Source organism: Accipiter gentilis, chromosome 29, assembly GCF_929443795.1.
Source record: "Accipiter gentilis chromosome 29, bAccGen1.1, whole genome shotgun sequence".
NCBI lineage: Eukaryota > Metazoa > Chordata > Aves > Accipitriformes > Accipitridae > Astur > Astur gentilis.
The window spans coordinates 19,827,991-19,852,521 of record NC_064908.1 but is presented as its reverse complement, the minus strand read 5'-3'; the positions used below and the strand labels follow the sequence as shown (position 1 = coordinate 19,852,521).

Sequence of the window (24,531 nt, the reverse complement as noted above, 5' to 3'; positions counted from 1 at the left end):
CAAACATTTATGATTTAATCCAGAAGGAATATTTGAGTTAAATCAACACAAGGTAAAGCACTTATTAGTAAGAAAAAAAAAAAAAAAAGGAAAAAAACCACCTCAAGTTTTTTTTATTCATCTAAACTATCAGTGCTTGTTTTTACATACACTGTATTTCCCATGTACCAGCACATCTGATCAGAGACCCTCGCTGCTGCTAGATGTTTTATTCTGTGTGTTCTTTGTACCTTACAGTAAAAGAATCTGTCACAAATTATTGTGCCTCACTGCTTTAGAAACTGAGAAAAAAGGGAGGTTAGATTGACATCTGTGACTGAATAATGATGACCAGCCTTTTGGCTCCCCTTGAGCCACAAAGCTAGCATTGCCTTTAGAGAGGAAAAAGGAGTAAGAAGAAAGGGGAGGGATAAAAGAGAGTTACAAATCTGTGGTCCCGGAGATGTATTACTGTTGGGCCAGTTGTCTGCGTGGTATGATAATCCATTTTGATCTTCTGTCTTAATTGTCTGCTAAAGACAAATGGGCAGTAAAAGTTCATCAGTTTCATCTTTTGCTTCTCATTTAGAGACAGAATAAATGATCCATCGCTACAGAAGAAACCTTTCTTTCTGACACGGAAGTAATGCAGACCCAACACATTTTATTAAAATATTTCTCCCTCATTATTTCAGTCCTCTCAGCTCTGATAGATCTTACTGTTTCATGAAAAATGTAATCTGAAATGTAAATAAGGGGTTTGATACAAAGTAAGGAAGTAATGAGCAGGCTAGCCACATTGTAGGAATTTTGATTGTAATTACTGACAAAGTGAATTCTGCGTGTCCTGATTTTTTCCCCTCAAGTTGTCTTTGACACGTTCAGACCACAATGACATCTATGGTTTAAATCTGTTAAATAACTGTATAACGGAATATTTTATAGAAAATGTCATAGACAAGGTATCTTAGGAGCCATACTAAGGAAAGAAAATGCTAATGATTGCTCCAGGCCACTAGAAATAGAAATGGTTAAAACTAGGGGGCTTTTTTTGAATGGCAGGAGGGGGGCTGAAGTAATTTTGAGATAAATTTTTGAATATAAGAGCTTATTAACTTGTTAGGGTATCTTATAATAGCTTTTAAGAATTAAATGTGTATTTATGTATATGTGGTTGTACCTAACATGCAATACAGTAATTGTTGACATTATAAGCAACAGTTTTTCAGTGCTAGCTTTTTAGCAATGGTCTTAGAATTTAAAACAGATGAGAACTCTTAGTTATTCTTTATAAAATACAGTCACTATAGGTAGAAGTATCCTTTAAAAAAGAAGTCAATGGTCTAGCAGAAAAATACCTATATATTATTACATTTTTCTGGTTTGGGTTCCTAATAAAGCTATAGTAATGAAATGCTTTTTTTGTAGGTGAAATCCTGTGCTATTGGAGTATTATAACTACCAAACTATGGCCAGGTCGCTGTACTCTTATCACCATATGAATTTTGGCTGTCCAGCATTTTGAAGATTAATCCCAAGATTAATAGCTATCCTGGGCTAACTAATTTTAATACAAGGAAGTTTGTTGCAAAGAAACGAAGTTCTATCAGAAAGAGTGTTTCAGCAAATAGTTGATGTATAAATATATAAAAATAGAAAACAGTCAATCAATCGGAGGTGCAGCAGGAATTACACAATTTTGTAAAATGCAATACATTTTTAAAATGGCTTTTTGAGAGGTGCATCATTTGGTTCCTTACTGTTTTAATCTTTATAGTTCATCTGGGAGGGAAATTAAAAATTATGTGGTGATAGTTCCCATTTGTGAGCTGCTTCAAGTGGGTATGATGACTTGTCTATAATTTGATGAACTATTGTATGTATCAGTTAATTACTACAAGAATGACTGAGGTATGCATACTTGCAAGCTGGTACTTATGCAGATTGCTACTTCGATTTTGCTGGTAATTTTTCTTTCCACTGGCATTGAAACAGAGTCTATAATGAAACGAACAATCTTTATACATTTATAGAAACTATAAAACTTTTATGGCAGTCTTTATATAGAAACTAATGGTCTTTCTTGTACAAAGTCTATGAGCATTGTAGAAACATTGCACACAGGGAAAAATAAAAAGCACCCTTTCTTTGTGTCATTGTAAGACTTGTGTGATTGGAGAGTATTTACAAAGTGCTGGCCATAAATGGAGCATAAACCCCCCTATCTTGCAAAATCTGTGTGCACTAAGAGGACTTAGATGCTTGAAGAGGGATGATTATAATCCAATTTGATATTTCTGAATTGCACATAGTATTCTTAGTATAAAGTTTTTGCCTTACAGGTTGCATACACTGCACGACAAAACCCGTCTTAAGAGTAATTTAAAATAATAGCTGTCCTTTCAAAAGTAGATGAAGAAGTTGGATTGAAAAGGTTGAGTAATTAGTCATTTAGAAAATCTAGAAAAGTAGTTATAGTGTTCTGAAAGCCACTTTGTAGTAAAACCAAGGCAGTGTAAATAGTAAATATATGAAGTATTTGATATTCACTTCTGAAGCATTTGATACTCTCAGTTTGTATAGAGCTATCATACTGCATCATACAGGGAGTCTTTTTAAGTGAAAGCCTAGTAAAAGTTAATGTAGGATAGTTATAAACATTTTCCTTGTACAGTGACCCCTATTGACGAGGTAGCGGTAAAATAGCAGCATGAATGGAAACCTTTGTATGGGGTAGGTAGGCAAGCAGTCTGTGTAATGCATAAGGAGATCACCTTGTACCTTATGTGCAGATAGTACAGCTGCTGTTTCACTGAAGCATTCTGGAGACAACTTACCCTATGAAGACAAAGCTGGGTTCTTTGATTCAAGTCCTGAGACATAGTGGACAGGAATAAACCATGGGCTTTGACTATGGAACTGAGTATTTCTGATTTCAGAGTATTTTTCTAGACTAGATGTGTATCGTTTAATATAGGAAAGTGAAGAAAATATCTATTCCTCGTTTGCTCTTATTCTATCATCCTTGTTGTGTGGTACAAGTTGTTTTTTCATTACCTTTTCTTTAGGAAAGGAGGGGAGGGAGGGAGGTGGGAGGCCAGTTTTTCCTTATGTATTTCTATTTGTGCCTTTTATGTGCTTCTCTAGTATCATTTAATTAGTATAAAAAAAGCAGAACCTCTTCAAATCTAATGTCACTGTGTATGTAGTAGGGTATGCTATCCTTCTTCTAAGTGCATTACAAGGCATTTGTGCTAAATAGAGTTGCAAACCTTGAGAAGTACATGGCAAGGATGATTTGCATCTTAATAGAACCTTTGACATAATCTGTTCATCCAAGTTCCAATTTAGAATTGCAGTTAGTAAATCTAAGGATTATAGTAGTTAAGTATTTCTATGATGAGAGAATTCAGCCAGAGTATATATTTAACAGATTAATAGACTAGCTGGTTTTATTAATCCATCAGATCTGCATGGAATTTCACATAGCATCATAGCATACTAGGTTTCTTTATTATTTTATGTGTTTATTTTACTACTACTTGGTGATTGGCTGCAAAAATCATTGCAAAATAGTAGGTCAGTCTTTAAGTATCCCTGAAAAAAGTTAGTCCTGAAGTCTAAAGCATGCTGAGTGAGAAAGTACTCAAAACTATTTCTGTCTGGGTTGTTTTGTTTTGTTTTGGTTTGGTTTTTTGTCTTTAAAGTTAGTCATCTCAGTAGCTACTCCATTTGTTCCTGTCTATGAAAGAGCTGAGGTGGAGATGCTGTTTTCCCTGTTCGTTGCATCACTGATAACATTAGTCGAATGTTTTCCCAGTTATGATATCTGTATTCCAGAAATCATGGTGCTGGGCAGGAGTGGTGAAAGTGCAGAAAACAAATCGTAATTAACTGACAATTAATCTTTTGATGGAGCCTGGGGTTGTCTTGAGTTTGGCCTGAGAGTATCTGAGATAGTTTTGGACTTTAAAGTCTGTGTGCAAAAGCCATGTCAAAAGCCAGTGTCCAGAAGTTAGAAACATTCTGAATAGAAACAGAGGAATAATTGGGTTCAAGTGTGATGAAATGTAGTTCAAACCACTTTCTAAACAATTTCAGTTTTCTTTCATGTAAAATTTGAATCAATATTGGAATTTCAATAAACACAATTTGATTTCACCGCAAATTATTCAGATGAGTGCAAATATTACCGGATACAATTGTATGGCCTTTGTTATACAAGAGGTCAGACTAGATGATCATAATGGTCCCTTCTGGCCTTAAAAATCTGTGAATATATGAATAATTTAAAACCTGTCCTGCCAACCCTTATTCGTTGAGGTAGTCATATTAAAATCCTGTGGGACTACTTGTGTGAGTAAAGGTTGTGGGATCAGGCCTAAAGTGAGTAATCATTATCACTTATGTTTAAATTTATTGATAAAACTATAAAATATTCACTTCAAGTAAAGATGGGTTTCTTTAAAATGGGAGATGCTTATGCAATAATATTCTCCTTCGGTTTGTTAAGCCAGTCATTATCAAAATAGTTTAGAAAGTTCTCTTGTTTCCTTCTCTTGAACTATTCAATTCTATACTGGTGCTATTGATCGATTCATAAACAGTTTTAAAAATATTGTTTAAAAACTTGTAATATGTAGGAAGTATCTTTGTTTTGTTTAAAAATAAAATAAAATTCAAGCGCCTAACAATATGGTGGCTATAGGCATATTAAAATTGTTGGCAACACTTCTCAATGCATGTAACGGTCTTCCTTGCTATGACTGATTATGTTGATGTTTGCATGTACAGGAATACTGGGAAGTACTATCCTTTGCAAACAGTAGAACTTATTTTGAAATATAACTAAAATAAGTATCAGCAGGTAAGTGGTGTCGTCAAGGTTAGAGTTATGAATCAATCTGAGATATGCCATGTCTTATATATTAACAGTCATAAAGTAGTTAAACAATTTCTCGGTTGATTAGAGGTGACTTTTAAACCAAGAGTTTAGTGGGATGACTTGGTTATCTAGCTTAAAAATCTGAAATGGTGATGTCTAAGACTGTTTCTGAGACCATCCTACTAAACGAGCATTGCTAATACTCTGTCTTGCAGTGCTTTTCCCCCTTAATATGTCTTCTATTGCTTCTTTAATGTGGCTGTACTATTTTAACAAAGTAAAGAGAACGTTTGCTTTGTAGCTCCTAAAGTAGTCATTAATGCTTCAAAGTTTCCTGAGCATGTGGAGGAGGAAACAGTTCTTTGGATTCTCGCTCTTGCAACTTGTCTGCCCGTACCCCAGTGTATAAATGCATTAAAAAAAAAAGTGATAAAGAAGCTAAAGCTTCACTGAAGGTGCTGTAAAGACAAAAGGCAAGTGGGAAGTAAAGGTATTTTTTTTTATTATTATTTGCAGAGCATCCTGTGGCATGTAAAAGAGCATCAAACCAGACGAAACAGCTTGTGCTTTGTTATTTAAATGAATCATCTTGAGTTCTTGTAGCCAGGTGCTGGTGCATATAAAGGGTAGGAAAGGGAGTTCTAGAAGATTGCTGTCCCTTTGCTTTCGTTGATTTCCAAGGTGGCAGGAGACTTCTGTGACTTACACTCAACAGCAAAGGGACTTCCTAGAGTTTGGGTTTGAGGCAGTGTGGATGGAAAGATAACTTTCGGTTTTCCTAGCTAGAGAGTCTTGCTGTGTGTGATACTTAAAGTAGGCATGACCTTTTATTTCCTCCACACCTTACACCCCCAAGTGATGAACTGTAGAATCACATAATCTGTCCATTCTTTTCAGGAGGAGGAATTTTATGTTAAAATGTTGTTTCTCAGTGAAGTCAGATGGTGATTTGTTACTTCAGTAATAACAAGTATTCAGTTGTAGTCATCTGCATGGCTGTCAAAACCCTGTGCCCTCTGTAGATTAGAGTGTAGGCATGGAGCGCCCTGCAGAAGACACGACACAGAAGACGTGTGTAGGAATGCCAGTGGACATATGAGTGCTAAATGGCAGGTATACTGAATTCCAAGTTACTATAACATAGCAAAATAGTAGAATGCATGTCCTGGAAGATATATGGTTTTTAATACTTTATACCTTAGCTGTGGAAGAAAACTAGTCTATAAGAGTGTGTATAACTGGAATTTTGAGATTTTTACATATTTTAATTTCCTAGTACTGCATTTTTTTCATAGCCATAATTGTGAGGTCTGTGTTGGCATACCTGCTATTGGTTTTAGTATAACTTTTAAATAATGTTATAAATAGTGCAAAGCATATAGATTGCATAATGCCTTAATTGAATTTCCCAAATTATTTTGCATGCATTATTCTCTGTTCTTTTTCTAATTTATTTTTTAAAGGAATTATTGGAAGGTAGCCCGAAAGAAAGGATTTCTTGGTGATTGATAGAAGACATTAATTGATATTCACATACTCAAATTTTCACATGTGTCTGGGCAGCAGCGTAGAACTGGTGGCATATTATAGAGAAAAGTTGGAAATTATTCTCTGTTAACCCAGGGAAGTCCAAAGTTCGTAGCTTTGTAGTTGGAAAACTTAAGTTTCTAAGTTCAGTTATCTTTGTACATATCAGCTGTCATTTCTTCAAGTAAAAAACACTTTCCATGACTAATGAATGTTTTTACAGCTTTCAGGTTTTTAATCACTATTTTCTCTAGCATATTCTCGTATTTGGAAATCTAAAAGTTGTGAAAATACTGATAAATTTGAAAAGCTGTATCCTCTTATAACCTTCAGTTATCTAAGGTGATCACTGACTCTATCTCATCTCTGCAAAGTTTAATGTTAGAAAAGTTCTTCTTTCCCTGGGGGCACTGGTGTCCTCATCATATATCATCATTTTCTCCTTCCTTCTCCTTTAGAGAATTCTCAAATAGGTATGATGTGAATGCAAGTCTGAGAAACAGGTACTCCTGAATTTTAAAAATTGGTCAGCTGTTGCCCCCTTTGGGATAGTTTTTTAGTTTTCTTATGTTTCCTCAGCTGCAAAAAGTAGATAATACCTGTGTAATGGAGTTATTAAGTAACTTCATTAGTGAGTAGCTTTAAAGCTCTTTCACAGCGACATGTTCTCTCCAGCAATAAGGAGGATCTTGGTCATAGCAATTAGAAGACTTCTGTGAGAAGGCAAATCCATGAAGTATATCAGTTTCTGGTATTTGATAACACTGTGCTAGGTATATCCGTGGCATTTTTCTTAGCAGAAATGTTTAATTTTTAGGTAACAATTCTAAAAGTGTTCTTCTGTTTCCTTTTAAGTACAATGGCATGATGAAACTGTTTTTCTCATTACTTCTCAGGAATTATGTATTTTGGTTAGGATTCCCAGTCTGTAGCTGATTTCCTGCTAAGGATGTCACTTAATGGAGAATTTATGATATGGAGTGACTAATTGAATTCAGTATACACTCTAATATTCTCTTTGGTAACCAGTGCAGGAAGAAGTTGGAGTCTGATGTTACTCTCTCACACTTCTTAAAGCTTTGAATTTCTATAAAAGTTCTTGTCAGTGAAATGACTTAATTTAACAGTGAGAAGTAGTAGAACTTCTGTAATATGGAAATGGCAGGAAAGTGATACTGAAGTCCTTCTTTGCACACAGGCAGAGAAGTTGGTGGCAAATTCTTACCTTTGCTTCTTAACTGTAAAATTCTGCTGTTATCTTTATTTAAACTGTTTTCAACATTGCAAGTTTCTTCACATCATTTTCTTGAGCAAAGGACAGGAGTTGATTTTTAATGATATTTACTATTCATTGAACTAAGTTTTTTGTTTGTTTGTTTGTTTTGGGTTTTTTTTTCTGGTTGGTTGTTTATAACATCCTAGTGATTAATTTTTCCTTTAACTTAGTTTCCTGTCTGTTGTGCCTGGATGCTGCAGAAGTGTATATGAAAATTTGTACCCAGCTAGAAGAGATTACAGTCTTTAAAAGCCAGAACTGGTTTTTTTGGTTGTGGTTGCCCCCCCTCCACCCCCCCCCCCCCCCCCCCCCAAAAAAAAAGGAATCTCCTGTTGGGGCTGAACTACAATGCAGATTTATAAAGGTGTAATATAGTTACATGGGCAGGATTTGATTTTAGGTTTTAATTTAGGTTTGGAGCTCTGGCCCTTGTCTTTTAACGTATTATATTTTTGTGAATGCATTCCTATGGTTTGCATTACTTCATTAGAGTAAAGATCAAATCTGGCCCAATCTTGTTGTGAACATGACTGAAAAATCTAATTGGAATAGTGCTGTCATAATAGTCTCCTGTGATCATAAAGTTTGTATTTGATAAACAGAGCTCATTTTCAGATACTCTAGCAGATACTGTGGAGTATTTACTTGCATATATTTTTAAAAAGGTTGGACAGTGGATAGTGCAGAAGTGATTAACAAAGCATGATCTTGCCCATTTATGTAAACAGGGTATTTCTTTTGTGAATGTGTCTTGTTAACTATCGGTTGTAGACCTTATTGGTGCTTCTTGAATAATTTGTTTAAACTATGCAGTACAGATTCCTTATTTTAGCACTAAGACTTACAAAGGCTTCTTTTAGCAGCCTTTAATTTTGTACTTATGTATGTGACATAGCCTGTGGCTGTGATCTCTACTGTGAATCTGCAGTTGTTTTGGGATGAAAGAAGAAGGCAGCTGGAAACTCAGTAGCTACATCTAGCTGTCTACCTAGAGAAGGCCTTGATTTCAAGTTTATCTAAACAAGCTCGACTAATCCCAACTATCTAGGGGGATCCACTGTCAAAACAAGCAGCATGGCCCTAAGGCAAACACAACCATACAGAAATGAAGGCTGGGACTTCCAATACTCCAATGACTGCATACTGGAGGCTTTTTTTCCTGAAAGAGAGTAAGAGAGGTAGAATTTGCATAATGCCTTTTCATTGGGAACTTTTGGAAAGCTGACAGAGGTCCAGCTTATAGCTCTGTAGCCACAATACAGAGTCTATAGGAGAATCCTTGAATGACCTAACCATATTGAAAGAAAAAATGAAAGCATCGAAGTATAGCCAAGTGAGTGTGGAAAAGAGGGCTGCTGCATTGTCTAACATCTGCTCTACTTCTCGTTAGTTTTGTTCTTTGGTATTCTATGTGGACTTTGGAGAAACCTAAGACAGCCTAACATGAATCCTATAATCTTCCTTCTGAATATTTATGTAGTGTGCCAGCCTCTAAGCTGTCCTTTGCATCTTCCTACTTCCCCCTCATTTTCATGCTCTCAAATGAGGCCAACATTTCAAAAGCTAAATAAATGTTTGTGAATGTTTATAAAAGATTTGCATAAATTTGTCCTTGTTTGACAAAGATCACTTTTTTCTTATGCCAGTTCTGAAATTTTTTAAAGGTTTCAGTGCTTGTCTTGACAACAAAGTCCTGCCTCAGAGAACAATGATTGCTGATTAAGTGGGTATGCAGTTGTAGCTGAATAGAGTATTTGAGACGTCCTCTAAAAGGGCCAGTCATCTTAAGCCAGAATTATAATATTTAACAAATGTTAACCAAAGTATATATTTAAAGCTTTGTTTTTGATGCAATATACCTGTGCAATTGACTTCTGGTGTGAGAAATATGTGATTATCTTTTCACAGCTTATAGTGCTCACCTAATTTTTCCTAAATGTGGAAGTGAAGATATTCCTCATTTTTAGTCACTAAATGTTTAAAATGTATTTAATTCAATTAGTATTCTAGCTTTCTGATATTGACACTTCTTATCTTTACCAATTGATCAGTGTTGATGCACATAATTGGACCTGATTTTTTTATTATTTTTTTTTGTGCTTGCTTGTATAATGTTTCAATTCTTTGTGATTTAAGACTGGAACAATTATTCCTACAACAGTAGCTGTAGATTTTTTATTTTTTTATTTTTTTAGCATGTTAGCTAAAATCCATTTCTCTTCAAATAAAACTAAATCTTAATTTTATTGAAGGAGGTTTAGAGACATTTATTGAGGAGACCTCTTTGAAAAACTGCTTAACTATTTAGTTCAGCTTTACTTTCAGATTTTTTTCTACTGGAAAAAAAGTAATAGTCACTTCTGTTCTTTTGTTCTATTAGTTGAGAGGTTGAAGTTGTCATTAAGGCAAAAACTAGAGCTACTTCTCTGACACAGTTTTTATCACATCTGCTGGGCCTGTGTCCCAAGAGGAGCTGTGCAGAGCAGTGAATTCAGCGTAGGCCCATTATCTACTGTTTTTGCGTATGTTGTAAAAGGAGTGAGACCTCAGGGAGGCTTGGAGCCTCCTCCCGTGTAATGTCCAAATCAGATTTGAAGGACTGGTGGCAGGAAAGCTTTGGCCTTGGGGTGTGAATTCTAAGAAACAGAGTCACAATTAGGTTTAAAAAATTCAGGGATTTTGAGCTTTATCTTGAAATATGTTTTTAGTAATGCAAGTAGAAAAGTTGCCCATCTGTGCACATATTTTGTACGTTTAAAATATTTAAATGATAGCAAGTCTCAATATGCTTAGGAAATGTTATTTATCTCATGCTCTTCCTGTTACCAGGATTGTGTATATATGTCCTGGTTTTTTTGTTTGTTTTTAAAAAATAGCATTTTCCTGAGAACAGTTGGTTACCTTCAGTGAAATGATGTTATTTCATACTGGGTACTGTTCCCCTTCTGACCCTCATACAGGCAGAAGTGGCTTTTGTGCTCCCCTAATTTGAGCTTCATAATTGCTCAAAAAGAGCTAACGGATTTTTAGAACATTAAGCAAATGGATAAAGTAGTGCTGTAAAGTTGTACTGGAATACTAATAGAATTAAAAAAGTCGAGATAAAACTAAGGTAATTTAAATTAATGCTATTAAGCAAATTATGCTCCTGACTTTTTGGGGTAGAACATTCTTTTAAAGAACTGATTAAAATGTAATTCTTAAAATATTTTGAGCATTATAAAAATTGGTAACGTTCAGTACTGCTATAAGAAGTAAAAAGATTTTGTGATAAAATCAATGCAAGATGAAATTTGACATGAACATTTTAAACGAGCAATGATTTTTTTAAAAAAGAATCTGTGTTGTAACAGTTTTCTAAAAAGTAGAAAAATCTTTAAAATCTAAAGAAACCTTGTTTTTAAGTTTATTGTTCTTTGCTTTCTCTGCTTTGTAATCTTGCAAAATCTCAGCTTTTTGTTGTGGCTTTGTGACACTGGCCTTTGCATGCAGGATATCTTTCTAATTTGAGAAGTAGATTTTATAAGCTGCTTGAATTGGAATGTTTCTTCTAGTTTTTAACTACACAAGTACATGGCACTTGTTAATTGATGAGAATAATCTGTAGTAATAACTTTAGGAAAATTTGACGTAAGATCATATAAACTGACACTAATAATAAATGCAAATTAAAGTTTAAATTTTCAAAACACAGGATGTACTGATCCCTGTTTGTTACTCATAGCTGTGTTCGAGTTAGTGGTTGAATTTTTTTGTGCTGGCACTGCTTTATTACATTTATATTCTTTAAATAAAATTTTAAAACATGACTACATTTCCTTATCCATTGTAAGTAGTTGCTTTGTAAAATGTTTGAAGTAGTTATCAAAACTTGTTACTGAGGTACTTACTGTTGTGCAGAAAGATGTTCCCTTTCCTAGGCAAAAGTATATGAATTTCTGACCAGCTCGGGATAGCTAACAGAATTTATGGTATTCTAGATTGTTCTGTACTTTTTCTTTCACCACTTTTTGGGTTTTAAAGAGAGTTATTGTCAGGTTTAAGTTGGTTATTTGGGTCCGCTGGCAACTTTTTAAATTCTTAAACCTGTTGTCCCTTTGCAGTGGATGATTTAATTAATCGTTAGCTTAAAATTATTCAAATAGATTACTTAAATGTAAGAGCAGTTTACGGTTTTGTGGCTATAGGGTAGATAAATGTACAACCCAAATTTCAAAGTAATTGGATAATATTTTGCTTCAGTTAATATCTTAGCACTCTTATGCTATATTAACATTTTTGTAACGTTTGAATTTGAAGTTATTTCTTAGCAGAAATAAAATAATCTATAGTTGCTTGCTGGTCAAGTCAGGATCCTATTACCTATTCTTACCTTCCTTGATCCCATAAGGCTGACCATCATTGTTCTCTTCTTAACCCTCGTTGCTCTCCAGCTTCTCCTTCTTCCTTCGTCAGTCTGTTGATGTGTTCTTGAAACTCTCTGGGTGTCCCTCCATGCAAAGAGGATGGATTTCATGGTTTTTTTGTGGATTCAGATGGTATTTCAAGCTGGTTAAGATGAAAACTATTTGTATTTCCACCCTTTCTGTTTAGCGTTCACTTGGAGCAACCTCACCTATACTTCACCTCTGGTTTAAGGTCAAGGAAATAAACCAGCATTCATCTTTTTCATCACTGAGTCATCTCTTCTCTCCATGGAAAACTTATCTTACTTGCAATTCTCCATTCTCTTGTAATATTTGAATTGTCCTTCTGTAAAAATGTATGTGCTTTCTGTAATATGGTTGTGGGGTTTTGGGCTTGTTGTTTTGGTTTGGTTTTGTTTTTTTCCCCCATGATCCACAGCTAAAGGTCTTGTCTGTACTCTAGGTAGTCTTTTCAACTTCTTCCTGTTTTTCCTCAGGCTTCCCAATAGGCTTCCAAATACAGGTCCCCAACCTGTTGGTTTTTGTGGTTTATTGTTTCCCTTCTCTGACTCACATTAATATTTGAGTGTCTTGCCTTAATCATTCATCATTTTTCACAGATTGCCTGTATTTTAATTTCATTTCTCTCCAACTTCTACTTACACTTCTTGTTCCACTTTGAATGTCTGTTGTATCGTGTGTCTTTCTAAGAGTAGATTGTTTGCATTAGACCATCAATTTGCATATCACTTTATCAGTGCAGTTTTATTTAATTGTAGCTGCAGCATGGCATTATTTGTTACCGAAGCTCATTTGAACAAGAGAAATAAAGCAATCCTGTGTATTTAAGAGGCTCTGAAGTTCTTCCATTGACTTGGTAGTGGGAGCATACGGCAAAATGTTTAAAAATAAAAATAAAAAAGACTTGAGTTAAGATACAGCTTGCACATTAAATTCACAAATGAATATGCAAAATTTTTCAGCAATGTTAAGCTTTCTTCACTATTTCATCTCAATATATAGATAATTCGGGACATAAGCCGACTGTGTATTGTGTGTTTTAACAACCTTGCTTTCCATACGCTTTTCAAGAATATCTCGTGTGTGTGTGTGTGTGTGTGTGTGTAGGAAATCCTTTTAGAGACTGCCTCACCTTCATAAATTGCTATGTGACACAAAAGGGCTGAACACTGTATTCCTACCTCATTTATTTTGAAAACTTTGCTACTGAAACCAAACTTAATCAATGAGCTCTGTGTTGTCTCCGATAAGTTATGTACTGGCTTTATTGATTGGGAAGGATTTTAGAAAACCCATGTGGGGTTTATAATGTCAGCAGTGTTTTGATTATGAAAAGAGTTGGAACCTTGGGACAAGGAACCAGGTGGTGTATGTCCTAAAGCCACTGGTGACACGGCTGGGCTGAATCCCTCAAGGGACACAGTTCATGCCCTGCACTTTAACTGTGGTGACTGGCTGCTATAGATGCACTTTTTGCTCATTAAAATGTTAAAAATCAAACTGCATGTAAAAAGATTTGTGAAAATATAAACTTGGGGATTGATCCAGAAAACTGGCATGTGATACCCTAGAGACACTGGTTTCAGCTACTGGGTAATTTACGCTTATCAGCTGTGTGTCCTGGATTGTTTTGGGATTTTTTTTCTTTTCTTCTTCTTTTTAGGGGGTATTGCTTTAGAGGCATTTATGTAGGTTTTTCTTTAAGAAAATAGGCGTAGGGGAATAAAATAAGAAAACAGGCTATTGATACTACCTCTGTGTTTCATGTCCGGTAAAAACATAAAAAGGATTATAAGATGCTGACATGGAGTGATTCTAGGTTTGGTTTTGTTATGGTTTTTGTTTGAAATCGTAAAGAAATTATGATTTTTCTAGGCCATAAGTAACCACTCACCTGTACAATTGGTAGGAAGTTGTATATTATATAGGCATTGCTAATCTTTCAAACTGAGCAGTATTTAAAGGGAAGGTGGGGGGGATGCATTACATTCATAGTAATGAGCTTGCAACTTGAGCAAAAAATGAATAGTTCTCCAGTAATTGTATTTCTTACATGCAAAAGATCAGTACATGATTTTTTTATATATTTTTTTAATAGTTTAAAAATATGTCTGTGGTTAACCTGTACTAGTCTCAATTTTTTAGTTCTAAATCAAGGCAGATAAGTATATGTATATGATGACTTGCACATTATGTCCAATAACATTATAAAGAAAGATTTTACAGTGATATTATTATGTGGCTTTTAAAAGACAAGGCAATGTATAGTGGTACAGATTCAATGTATTGCCTCTTTAAGTGAAAATTTCATTTTCTGTGTTTAGGAAGTTATATCAAGAAACAAGTGCAAAATAAGTTCTGAGTAGTACACTTATCCTACAATAACACAATGCTGATGAGATGCTAAAGTGTTTTAGTATGTGAATGTTTTTACTTTCAGTTACAGTAATTATTTAAATCATCAAAATAATGGAGACAATATATTCTGCTATTTTGAGGTGACTGATGACTTCTTATCTCTTAACGCTCTTTTATTTCAGAATTCTATGTAGGAGCTACATGGCTTTGTTTTTAAAAGATAGATGTGCAGTCATTATTTTGAGGACAATTTGTATTGATAAGGCCAATAATAATATAGGCACTTTACTCTCCTGCAAATATAATTTCGATTCTTTTAAAATTCACGGGGGTTTGTTGCTTTGGTTTGGTTTGGTTTTTTAAAAAAATTTTATGCGTTAAGATTTCAGTTGTGGGTAAAGGATAACTGTGTAATAACTAAAATTTGTCAAGATGTAGTTTTTGCGCGCAAGCAATCGGAGTTGTACAGCAGACGGTTGATCCTTGGGGAAGTCAGTGAGATTCTGCACAAGGGTGAACCCAATCACATTAATGAGGTCTTTACTATAAAGGCATTATTTTGTATCAAAATACATATTTCTGCAGAGTTTACTCTGAAACTTATATAGGTCCTTTCCAAGTTCCCTGCTGAAATTGAAAGGAGGATACTTCTTTGCTTTACATGGCATTCTTCAATAGATCCTTTCTTGTTCTTTAAAAACAGGAGGTTGTTAAATAATCTATCAATAAACTGTCAAGAAGTCAAAGTTTCCATATCTGTTTCTGCCTGAAATCTTAAGAACTTGCCACATTTTAGTTGTCAAGAAACTTCCAAAGAAGAGTCTATGAGCAGTTGAGCCTGAAACCACTGCTAAGAATGGGATGTGCTTATTTGAATTATGTAGGAGGAACATGTTCTTGCAAGGGAGTCAATATGTTTTCTGCTTCATTGAATAGGTTATTAGATTGATGTAGTTTATTTGTTGAATGATGGCATTGGTTTTAGAAATAAATGAAGCGAGAAGCATCAATTTAGTTATTGATAATTTATTGCTATTGGTCAGAAAAGTGTTGAATTTATCAGAGGGTTTGTCATTTAGTCAGGGCTATCTTGTTTCAGCTGAAAGCAGAAATATAGTTTACATTTCAGGTCCTGAAATATTTAAAGGTGAAGGAGAATGAACAATGAATTGGCTCATAGTAAAGGTCTGCAAACTGGTTAGACATTTATGGTGGGCAGTGGATTATAGAATTCAAATTTTGAATATTATAGAATAATATAATGTAAATGGATTACTTTTGTCTATGAACACAACTGTTTTGGGACTAACATGTTTCTGGTTTTGCCTTTTTAATGACTGTATGTGTTTAAAGTTGTAAAATTGATTAATTTCTCTGCTGATCATGTTTTCAGTTTTCATATTCATTCTTTTTATTTGATATTATGCAATGGCTATACTTAAAAGTTTCTTTGTGTTGCTGTTTTACAACTTTCAGAAAATGGTTTGTGGGCTAAACAATTTGTATTAATTTTAATACACATTATTTTAATCAGTCTTTTAACACTCAGATTTTCTTTCCAATAGCAGTAGGCAACGTTAAACATTCCTGCTATGAGACCTATTGGCTTTATCTTTTGTTATTTATCTTGCTGATGTTAGGAAGTATTCTCTAATCCCCCAGACCTCTGTTCCTAGGTAACAGTCAAAAGCTGTGCCAGCAGAAGTGGTCCTGCCAGGCCAAACCCATGTGGTTTGGTGTTATTCACTATGATCCATATGGTCAGGGTAGAGATTGTCCCTAGAGAGGTGTTAACACTCAACAACCCAACCTCCTCCTACTCTTTGGAGAATTGCTGGATGGCTCCTGCTGCCTGCCCATGTGTGAATCTTGATTAATTTTTCATTTTTAATGAAGTTTGATCATGTTTATTATTTCACATGATTGACTGCCTGGTACTCCTTCCATGTAATTGATAAAGCCCATATTTCTTCATCTGTCTCTTATTTCTTCAGGGCAAAGTTGTGAAATTGTGTGATGTGGTTAATATTAGATTTATTGGTCCCACTAGATGTATAAATTATCTCTTTTTCTCTCCACAGGAAGTTCTACAGACTTTGACCAAGTTTTGTTTCCCCTTCTATGTGGACAGGTAGTGTTAGCTTTTCAAACTTTACAAGAAAATAAGCTTGTCAATAAAACCACTGTAGAAAATAAAAACCATACCATTCTTAACGTTCTGTCTGCTTGACTGTGATTTAAAGCACCCAAGTGCAAATTATAGTCTTAGAATCACTTTTTCCTGGGGTTTTTATGGGCACCATCAAAAAAAAAAAAAAAAGTTTTAAAAGTTTGAGCTGTTCAGTGGCAGCAGTAAGAGTGCATTTTATTTTACTTCCACGTAATGGTTGAATGTGAAAATGCTTAGGTAGTGGTTGTCAAATATGCATATTAATATCAAAGCTTTGTGTGAGTATGTATTTTATTTCTTAATTGCCAAAATCTGGGCAGAACAATGAAATAAGTGCTTTACATTTAAAGGCCTCTTGCTGGAATGCTGGTGGTTTACTTGGTGGCTACTTAATATGGCTTCTAATTTTGGGGGGAAAAATCGTAAAGTAAGTTACAGTGGATTTGATAGGAGCTGAGAGTATTTAATTCTTGTAATTTAGAAAACTCCAGAACTTACTTAGGTTTTTTTAGTTTTGCTTTTACTGTGAGTTATTTTTGATGGTTTTATGAAAAGAACAAGCATTGAAATTTAAAAAGGATGCACTACTGCTCACATTATCTATAAGCATCATTGAATTCATTAGAATCACTTGTCTTAGGTCAGCTAACACACTGAATGGTTTTGATTGATGAAATTGACCTTAACTGTGATTAAGCTGCTAGAAATCTTTTTCTCATTTTAGTGAAATCTGTGATATTTACAGTAGAAATTGATTTTCTTTATAAATCAACATCTATTTTTAATATTACTCCTGGTTTGAGCCATTGTTCAATTTTTATATTTTTTTTTCCTTTCATTCCCCCTGCCCCCCCCCCCCCCCCCCCCCCCCCCCATCCATAGGCCAGCTTGTATTTCTTAGTTATCTTGAAATACTGTTCACTAGTTTCTATGAATGGAGATGAAATTGCATTATGCTTCTCTGGAGATAGGAGTCTACGTAATAAAACCACTGTTACACTTTGTCCTCCAACATAGTAATCTGGGCTTTTGGAGGAAGCTGAAAGCTTGGATGGATCGCGCAGACGATATGTTCTTTCAACCCTCCAGGTGGTTCCTGCAGATCAGGGTTGAGAGACATTGGTGAGGCACTGCTGGAGACAGCTATTATTACCAGTGCCTCTGCTGTACCTGATTTGTACATAAAAAGAGAATTTGAATATCCTGGGCTGTCAACATGAGCTACTTAACCAGTGCTTGTTGACTCGGATGACCTTTAAAAGCCACAAATTTGTCTTATAATTTGGAATCACTTTTTGCTGATGATCTTTTTCCTTTCCTAAGGGGAGAGAGTAGGGAGGTACTTATATTTTTCTCATGTATGTGTTCCTGCTAGAAATATTTATGCTTACTCTGTGTAAACTTCTTGTACCTAGGGGTTTTGTTTGTTTTGCTGTTTTTTGTTTTTCCCCAGCAATATACCATTTTGAAGGATAAGAACACTGAAACCCCATATGGGGTGCATTTCTGGATTCCCTTGTTTGACTGAGTATCACAGGCACTGAAAAGACTGTAAGCCAACCATTTTGAACATAAAGGAGAGATTGTAACGCATAGCATACTTAATAATTTAAAATTAAGAATGGACTTTCAATAGTCCAGAAGGTAGAGGACATCCAAGTTAAGGATATGGCAGCTGAAAGAGATGCGTGTGCTACTTCTTTCTGATGTAAAAGTACACACACAGGCACGCGTGCACACATAGGTGTGTGCGTAAGTATATATATAAATAAATACTTGTTGTAGTCCTCTATGATCTAAATTTGACTTAGCTTTGAACTGTGTGTGGGAATTAACTTGCCCGTTACAGTAAGAAGGTAAACAGTCTTATATCACTGAATGCAAATGAATTTAACGTGACCATGATAAAGAGAAAAATAAAGTGCATCTTAAGTGCAAAATGTTCTTCATCCTTTAGCTACTTCTAGGTTTAGAACTGATCTAATACCTGTTCTTAGAGGCTATTTCTGGAACTCAACAAGTGATAAATTTTCACTAGTTGGTCTATTCTTTCCCTATTTACTGTTAACCAGCTACTGAATATTTATTTATAAATTTCTTATACTGCATTTAAAATGAAGTTATTTAAAAGTAGTGAGCAGGTAGCCCAATAATGAAATTATTCAGACAATGCTTTAGTATTTCCCTCAGTCTTCTCAGTAAACACTTTTTCTACTTTGAGATGAAAAGAAATTGCTTCTAGAAGAAATACTGTCTTCAGTTACATGTCAGAAAGGTCCTTACAGTTGTGTCTTACAGAGTTGACTAGCACTCTTTAGTGGGATTTTATCCCTCTCTGTGCCTGAAAAGTGGTATGTTGGATCAGATCTCCAGTTACTGTAATTCTTAGTCCTCAGGGTGTTTTTTTAAATATATGTTGTTTTGTTCATTCTGGACAAAAAGAGCGAGAAACAAGTGGTTTCAGTAAAGGCCTTCCAAATACTTAGGTACTATTCCCAGTTAACTAGGTTGCCTTGTTGTTAGTATTTTAGTATTAGAATCTCTCTGCAGTGTTGGGAGGTTTTAAAATTATTCTTCTTAATATAACAATGGAGATACTGTCTCATTGTTCAGATAACTTAGGAACATGCGTTAATACCTTCTGCTGGAATAATATTCTGGGTAGGATGTCTCTTTAGGATCTGTAGAAAAATTATCAGCATGACTTACAATGAAGAGATACTGATACAAATGATCAGAACTGTGTAGTCACTAAAGAATAGATGTTGCTTTTCCTTTCACCAGCTCAGAGCCCAAAGTAGCATTACCAGTCATAGAACTTAGGTTTTCAAGTCCTGCTAGAGTCATGTCCCCAGTTTATACCCTGTTTGTCCGCGTTAGGACTGGCACCCCTACCCGATGTTCCGGGGTAGTACCGATACCCCCACCTGTACTCTGTGGTAGGATCAGTACACCCAGTGGTACTCCGGGGTAGTTCCTGAACCCTTACTGGTTCACTGGGGTACACCTGCTGACGTTACGGGCACGCAAAGTTGGATTGGACATTCCTACCTGACCCTCAGGGTTAGGCCCAGTATCCCTACCTGATGCTCTGCGGTAGGCCTGGCCCCCCTACCTGATGATCTGGGGTAGTACCGGTACAACCACCCGTACTCTGCAGTAGTTTTGGTATACCCACCGGTACTCCTGGATTGTACCGGAACCCTTACTGGTGCGCCGGGGTACACCTGCTGTCCCTACGGGCGCGCGGGTTTAGACCCACGCTTCCTACCTGACCCTCCGGGTTGGGCCCGGTATCCCTACCCAATGTTCCGAGGTAGAACCGATTCCCCCAACGGTACTCTGGAGTTGGAACGGAACCCTTTGTGATGCGCCAGAGTACACCAGCTGTCCCTAAGGGCGCATTGGGGAAATTTAACTTATATAACTACGTTCTGTGTTACGTGCAGTATTGTGCCAGGCTTTCAGTGGAAACTTCTTGAAGGTAGAAGCGTTCTCAATGGTACTTGAGTTGAGTCTTGCTCTTCTGACTTTGATGTTGTAGATATATACCACTGTTTAACAAGTGCTGAGAAAGGACATAAAGTCTTCACCTATATGTGTGTCTCTTCTAAGGCTGCATGTTTTATAAAGCAGGTGGCAAAAACTGAAGATGTACTATTGCCTCTGCCAGATCGCTACTTCAGATGATGATAGGATGCCAAGATTTTGAGGCAAATCAAGATCTTCTGCATATCTGATTGTTCTCTGTGCTGAAGGTTTTGGCACTCATTGACACAGACTCTTAAGTCTTTTAATATTGATTCTTTTTATATATATTGTTGCCAGTGGTCAAAAATGACCAAGGACTAGTTGCCCTTTCCTTTAGGAAGTGTACCGTGAGTTTTCTAATCTTACAGTTGCAGGATCAAGGCAGAGGCTATTCTCCAACTGCAGGAGTGAAGAACTCCACCTCAGTCAAATTTCATATTAGGATTAATTTGTGTTAGTCAGATATAGCTAGTGATGGAGGATTTTTAAGAAATCACTCTTCCTCTCTCCCCTTCCCTCCAATCCTAACTTCTCTCTGCCCATTTAGAGGTGAGATTTATGGTGCTTCCATCCTGCTAGGCTCTAAATAGACCTTCTTCCAATTTGAAAATAGAGCTATGATTCTTAAGTCTTGATATTAAGATCCTAGGAAAAGCACTTTTTTGCATTGGGAAGTTTATCCTTCCATGTGAAGAACTGGTAACTGAAACATGAGCAAGACCTCTCAGACGTACTTAGTTTCTGCAGATCACATAAATGCAAGAATCTTTAGGTTTACTTCGGAAGAACTTACCAATGTGTCACAATTGCTTAATAAACAAGCTTCTCCCTGCTGCAAATGAAGCATGTTTTTTTTTCCCTTTCCGTAATTTTAATTGTCAGCTAGAATGCTATTTCTCACACACGCTCTGCTCTCAACCTTGTTAAAATTAAGCATATAATCCCCTTTTAAAACACCTTACTAAAATCACCATAGTAACATTACATCCAAGCTTTACAGATAAAACACAACACCCATAAGGGATTTTTTGGTATCCCCTAGCAGCTCAGTATGGTTTATGGAAATGGTTGCTCTGTTGACATTTAGATTTCGGTAGGATGATAGTGCTTACACTGTCTAATTCTCAGACTACTGAAATGTTTTAAAATATCTGTCTTTTTGTTCACCTGTTTAATTTGGAGCAGTTTTTTGTCTTCATCACTGCATGTTTTTCCTTCCCTGTTTGGATCCGCTGGAGGTTTCTTCTTTCTAAGCTGGACAGTGACATCTTTCTGATCCGGATCCAACTTTTATTTCTGCAAGTCTATTTTTCTTTTTTTCTCTAGGCACTGACTGTATAATCTCCCACATAAATTGTTTATTGTGTTATGTATGGCATCATAGAAGAGAATATTTGCTCGCTTTTAAGGCTTGTGACTGTTAGTTAAATGGCCTTGAATTTAATGGGGTTTTTTTGTTGCTCTTGGTAGGACTGACTTGTAAAGATACACAGGTAAATGCTAGTCTGTGTTCTCAGTAAACCTAAAATAAACTAGAACATAACCTGAAATAAGTGTTAATTTCATATCATTATGAGGTCTCGAATAGATCTGAAATTGGATGAAAAAATCCTCTAATAATTACATTAGTCCCAGCTTCACCACTAAATGTCAAAATTTCTGTTAAGAGTAAAACTACATCTCTACAGACTGGGAGGTGAGTTGGGCTTGGTTCATATGGGATCTGCTGTCACTGTACATAAGCATTTGATTAACTTTAGACAAATGTGGGAATATCTCAAGAATGTCTTTATTTTGTTAATAAATAGCATTCAGAAAGTGCCATGCTTTAAATGTAAAGCATCTTATTTTGATCTTATTTTACTATTTTGAGCCTCATCTAGTAGTGGTAAAGTACAGATGTGAATTATAGTATTTCTAAAGACATGAATTTTTAAATGCTGGGGTTTGGGTGGGTTTTTTGTTTGTTGGTTTGGTTTAGTTCTTGTTTTTTGTGTTGTTTGTGTTTTTGTGTTTTTGTTTTGGTGGTGGTGGTTGTTGGTTGTGGGTTTTGTTTCGTTTTCTAAAACTGTGTTTTTCCAATTCAGGCAAATTTTCCTATAGTGATACTTTCTACTGTGGTGTGAGTAGGAGCCAACATATAAGAATGTTATTAGTTCACTTGAGCTATTCTTGAAGAGCCGTTAAGTTCTTGGAGATGAGGCAAATGACTCTTAATTTTGAAAAATCACATAGAAGTCCTACAAAATTATTTTTATAGTCATGGCTGGCTTTAGCACAGTGTACTTCTGATTCTAATTTCTCTTTTCATCCTTTCCACAGTATTCTAGTCTTTCTTTTAACTGATTGCCTACCTCCTAGAGTAAAGGAGATTCACCTGGCATGGTTCCAGTTGCTAAACATTTTGGAATGGTGTATCTGGCATACATACAAAATTGGTAGATGAATAGTAAAGCTTCTGCAAGTCAATATCCAAGTGTTGAAGAAGCTTAACATGTTATTAAACATTGCCTTGCTCTTGGAGTAAACCAATTCTTAAATGAAGAGTAATGAAATATTTTGGGTTATATGAGAGAACATGGGTTTGGTTTGTACAGTGTGTACTTCATTGAAGACAGTTGATAGTCATAACCATTTTCATTTAAAGATAAACGCATTTTTAGTATCCTCCCACACTTAAAAAACAGGAAGAAAATCCCCCAAACCCACTTGTCCCTCACCAAGCAACTAGCGTATTTAAGTTTCTAGAGGGTATATACTCTCAAAGTTAATTTCTAAAAAAAACTCTGCTGAAAGAGGAAATGTTATAGGTTCAATGACTTGAGTAGATACGTTTGACACAAAGTTAGCTCAGCATTAATTTTTTCCTCTTACTCTCTTCATTTTCAGCCATGCAGTTAACCAAGTTGGGCAGAACTTTACATTTGTGCTTACAGACATTGACAGCAAACAGAGGTTTGGATTCTGTCGCTTATCTTCTGGGGCCAAGAGCTGCTTCTGTATCTTAAGGTAGGTCTGTGGTTTGGCTTTTGGCTGACTCTAGGAAACAGTGTTTGACTTTGCTGTGTTACACTCCAATTATAATTTCCAGCTGTTCAAAATTATTTTCCTATCTGGTCCTCAAAGTCACTGCTCTTCTGCAGAAGTGATGCAAAATATCTTGCACTTTGAGTTCCTCTGTAGATAACTGTATTTGTTTGTAGTCAATGTTCTTGAGTTAACAATGTGGAAAAAAAAGTCTCTCTGCAGTAATTTGATATGACATAGCATGATGGCAGCTGTTATCTTTAGCTGTCACAACTGATCTTGTTAAGACATTTTGTGGACATTTGTATATGCAAGTTTTAATAACAAAGCATCTGTTGGTAACTGCAAGAATGTCACTGATGCTTTCCACATCCTAAAAGTTTGTATGTGTGAGCTTTACTCTGTCCCGTTGAGGATTTTGTGAAGTTTGTCATAATGAAGACTGTTAGTGGAAGTTGGGAACAATGCATTTCACATAGAAAGGGCAAAGAGGCTCTATCAGAGTAGTTTTTGATGACCTCCCACAGACATGTTGGAATACAGTCCATAATTTTCTATTTACATTTGCTGCAAGAAATGATGCAAGTAAAATCAGTTTTATTATCTACCAATGTATTAGTTCCATTAAGAACTTCTATGGGTTGAAGATGTCCACATGGCATCCGGCCTCTCTTGTGCTAAACAAATTTAAGAATGGTCGATCTTCTGCTTTCTGCGTGTTCATGAGAAACTGGAAGTTTCGGAGCAATGGCCCAGGTAGAGATAGCTCAGAGTTAACTGTATGAACAGCCAGGTAAGTGGCTGAACAATTGCTCAAGCAATCACAGATGAGGACAATTTCCTCTATGAGCAATTGTAGACATCTGTCTCAGTCACCTCTGGTTTGCTTTTCGTGTGAGAGAATCCAGTGTAAGAACAAGAAGAACTTGTCTTCGTTCTATGAGTACTGTGTGTTGCATGTGACAGAATGGGACCTTCTGTATATATGTTATTAAATATGACCCCTCTGGAGAATTTCAGGGATAATGTTGCAAAATCTAAGAGCACCTATCAAGTACAAGGACTGTTCTCATTTCATTGGGTTGCATACAGCAATGCCGTGGAATAGATTTTGGATTGATGTACGTATTTAAAATGAATGTCTGTGCCATTTGTGCTGACACTAGACTGGTGAAGATACCAAAAGTTTGTTACCTTGTACTTCAGCTATTTATACTGATGGCAGTGATCTGCAAATTATGCCTTTACTAAGAAGCTTAATATTTGGAGAAATTATTGTGAAATCTACCAAAATTAGTAACTAATTGCATGGGAGGCAGAGTGACAGGTGTTTTCTCAGTATCTTCCTTCT

At 35.7% G+C, this 24,531-nt stretch overlaps 1 protein-coding gene across 6 annotated transcripts in view; it reads left to right on the top strand.

Annotated features, from left to right (window-relative positions):
* The window catches only part of DENND1A (DENN domain containing 1A), a 217,968-nt gene that overhangs the window by 38,381 nt on the left and 155,056 nt on the right, over nucleotides 1-24,531 (top strand). For 5 of the 6 annotated variants that reach the window (XM_049833161.1, XM_049833164.1, XM_049833160.1 and 2 more), the window contains exons 4-5: nucleotides 16,534-16,583; nucleotides 23,043-23,162. In XM_049833161.1, coding sequence (XP_049689118.1) covers nucleotides 16,534-16,583; nucleotides 23,043-23,162 — 170 coding nt within the window. Of the gene's footprint in view, nucleotides 1-16,533; nucleotides 16,584-23,042; nucleotides 23,163-24,531 lie in introns of those variants that run through there. The other variant, XM_049833165.1, reaches the window with a different exon arrangement.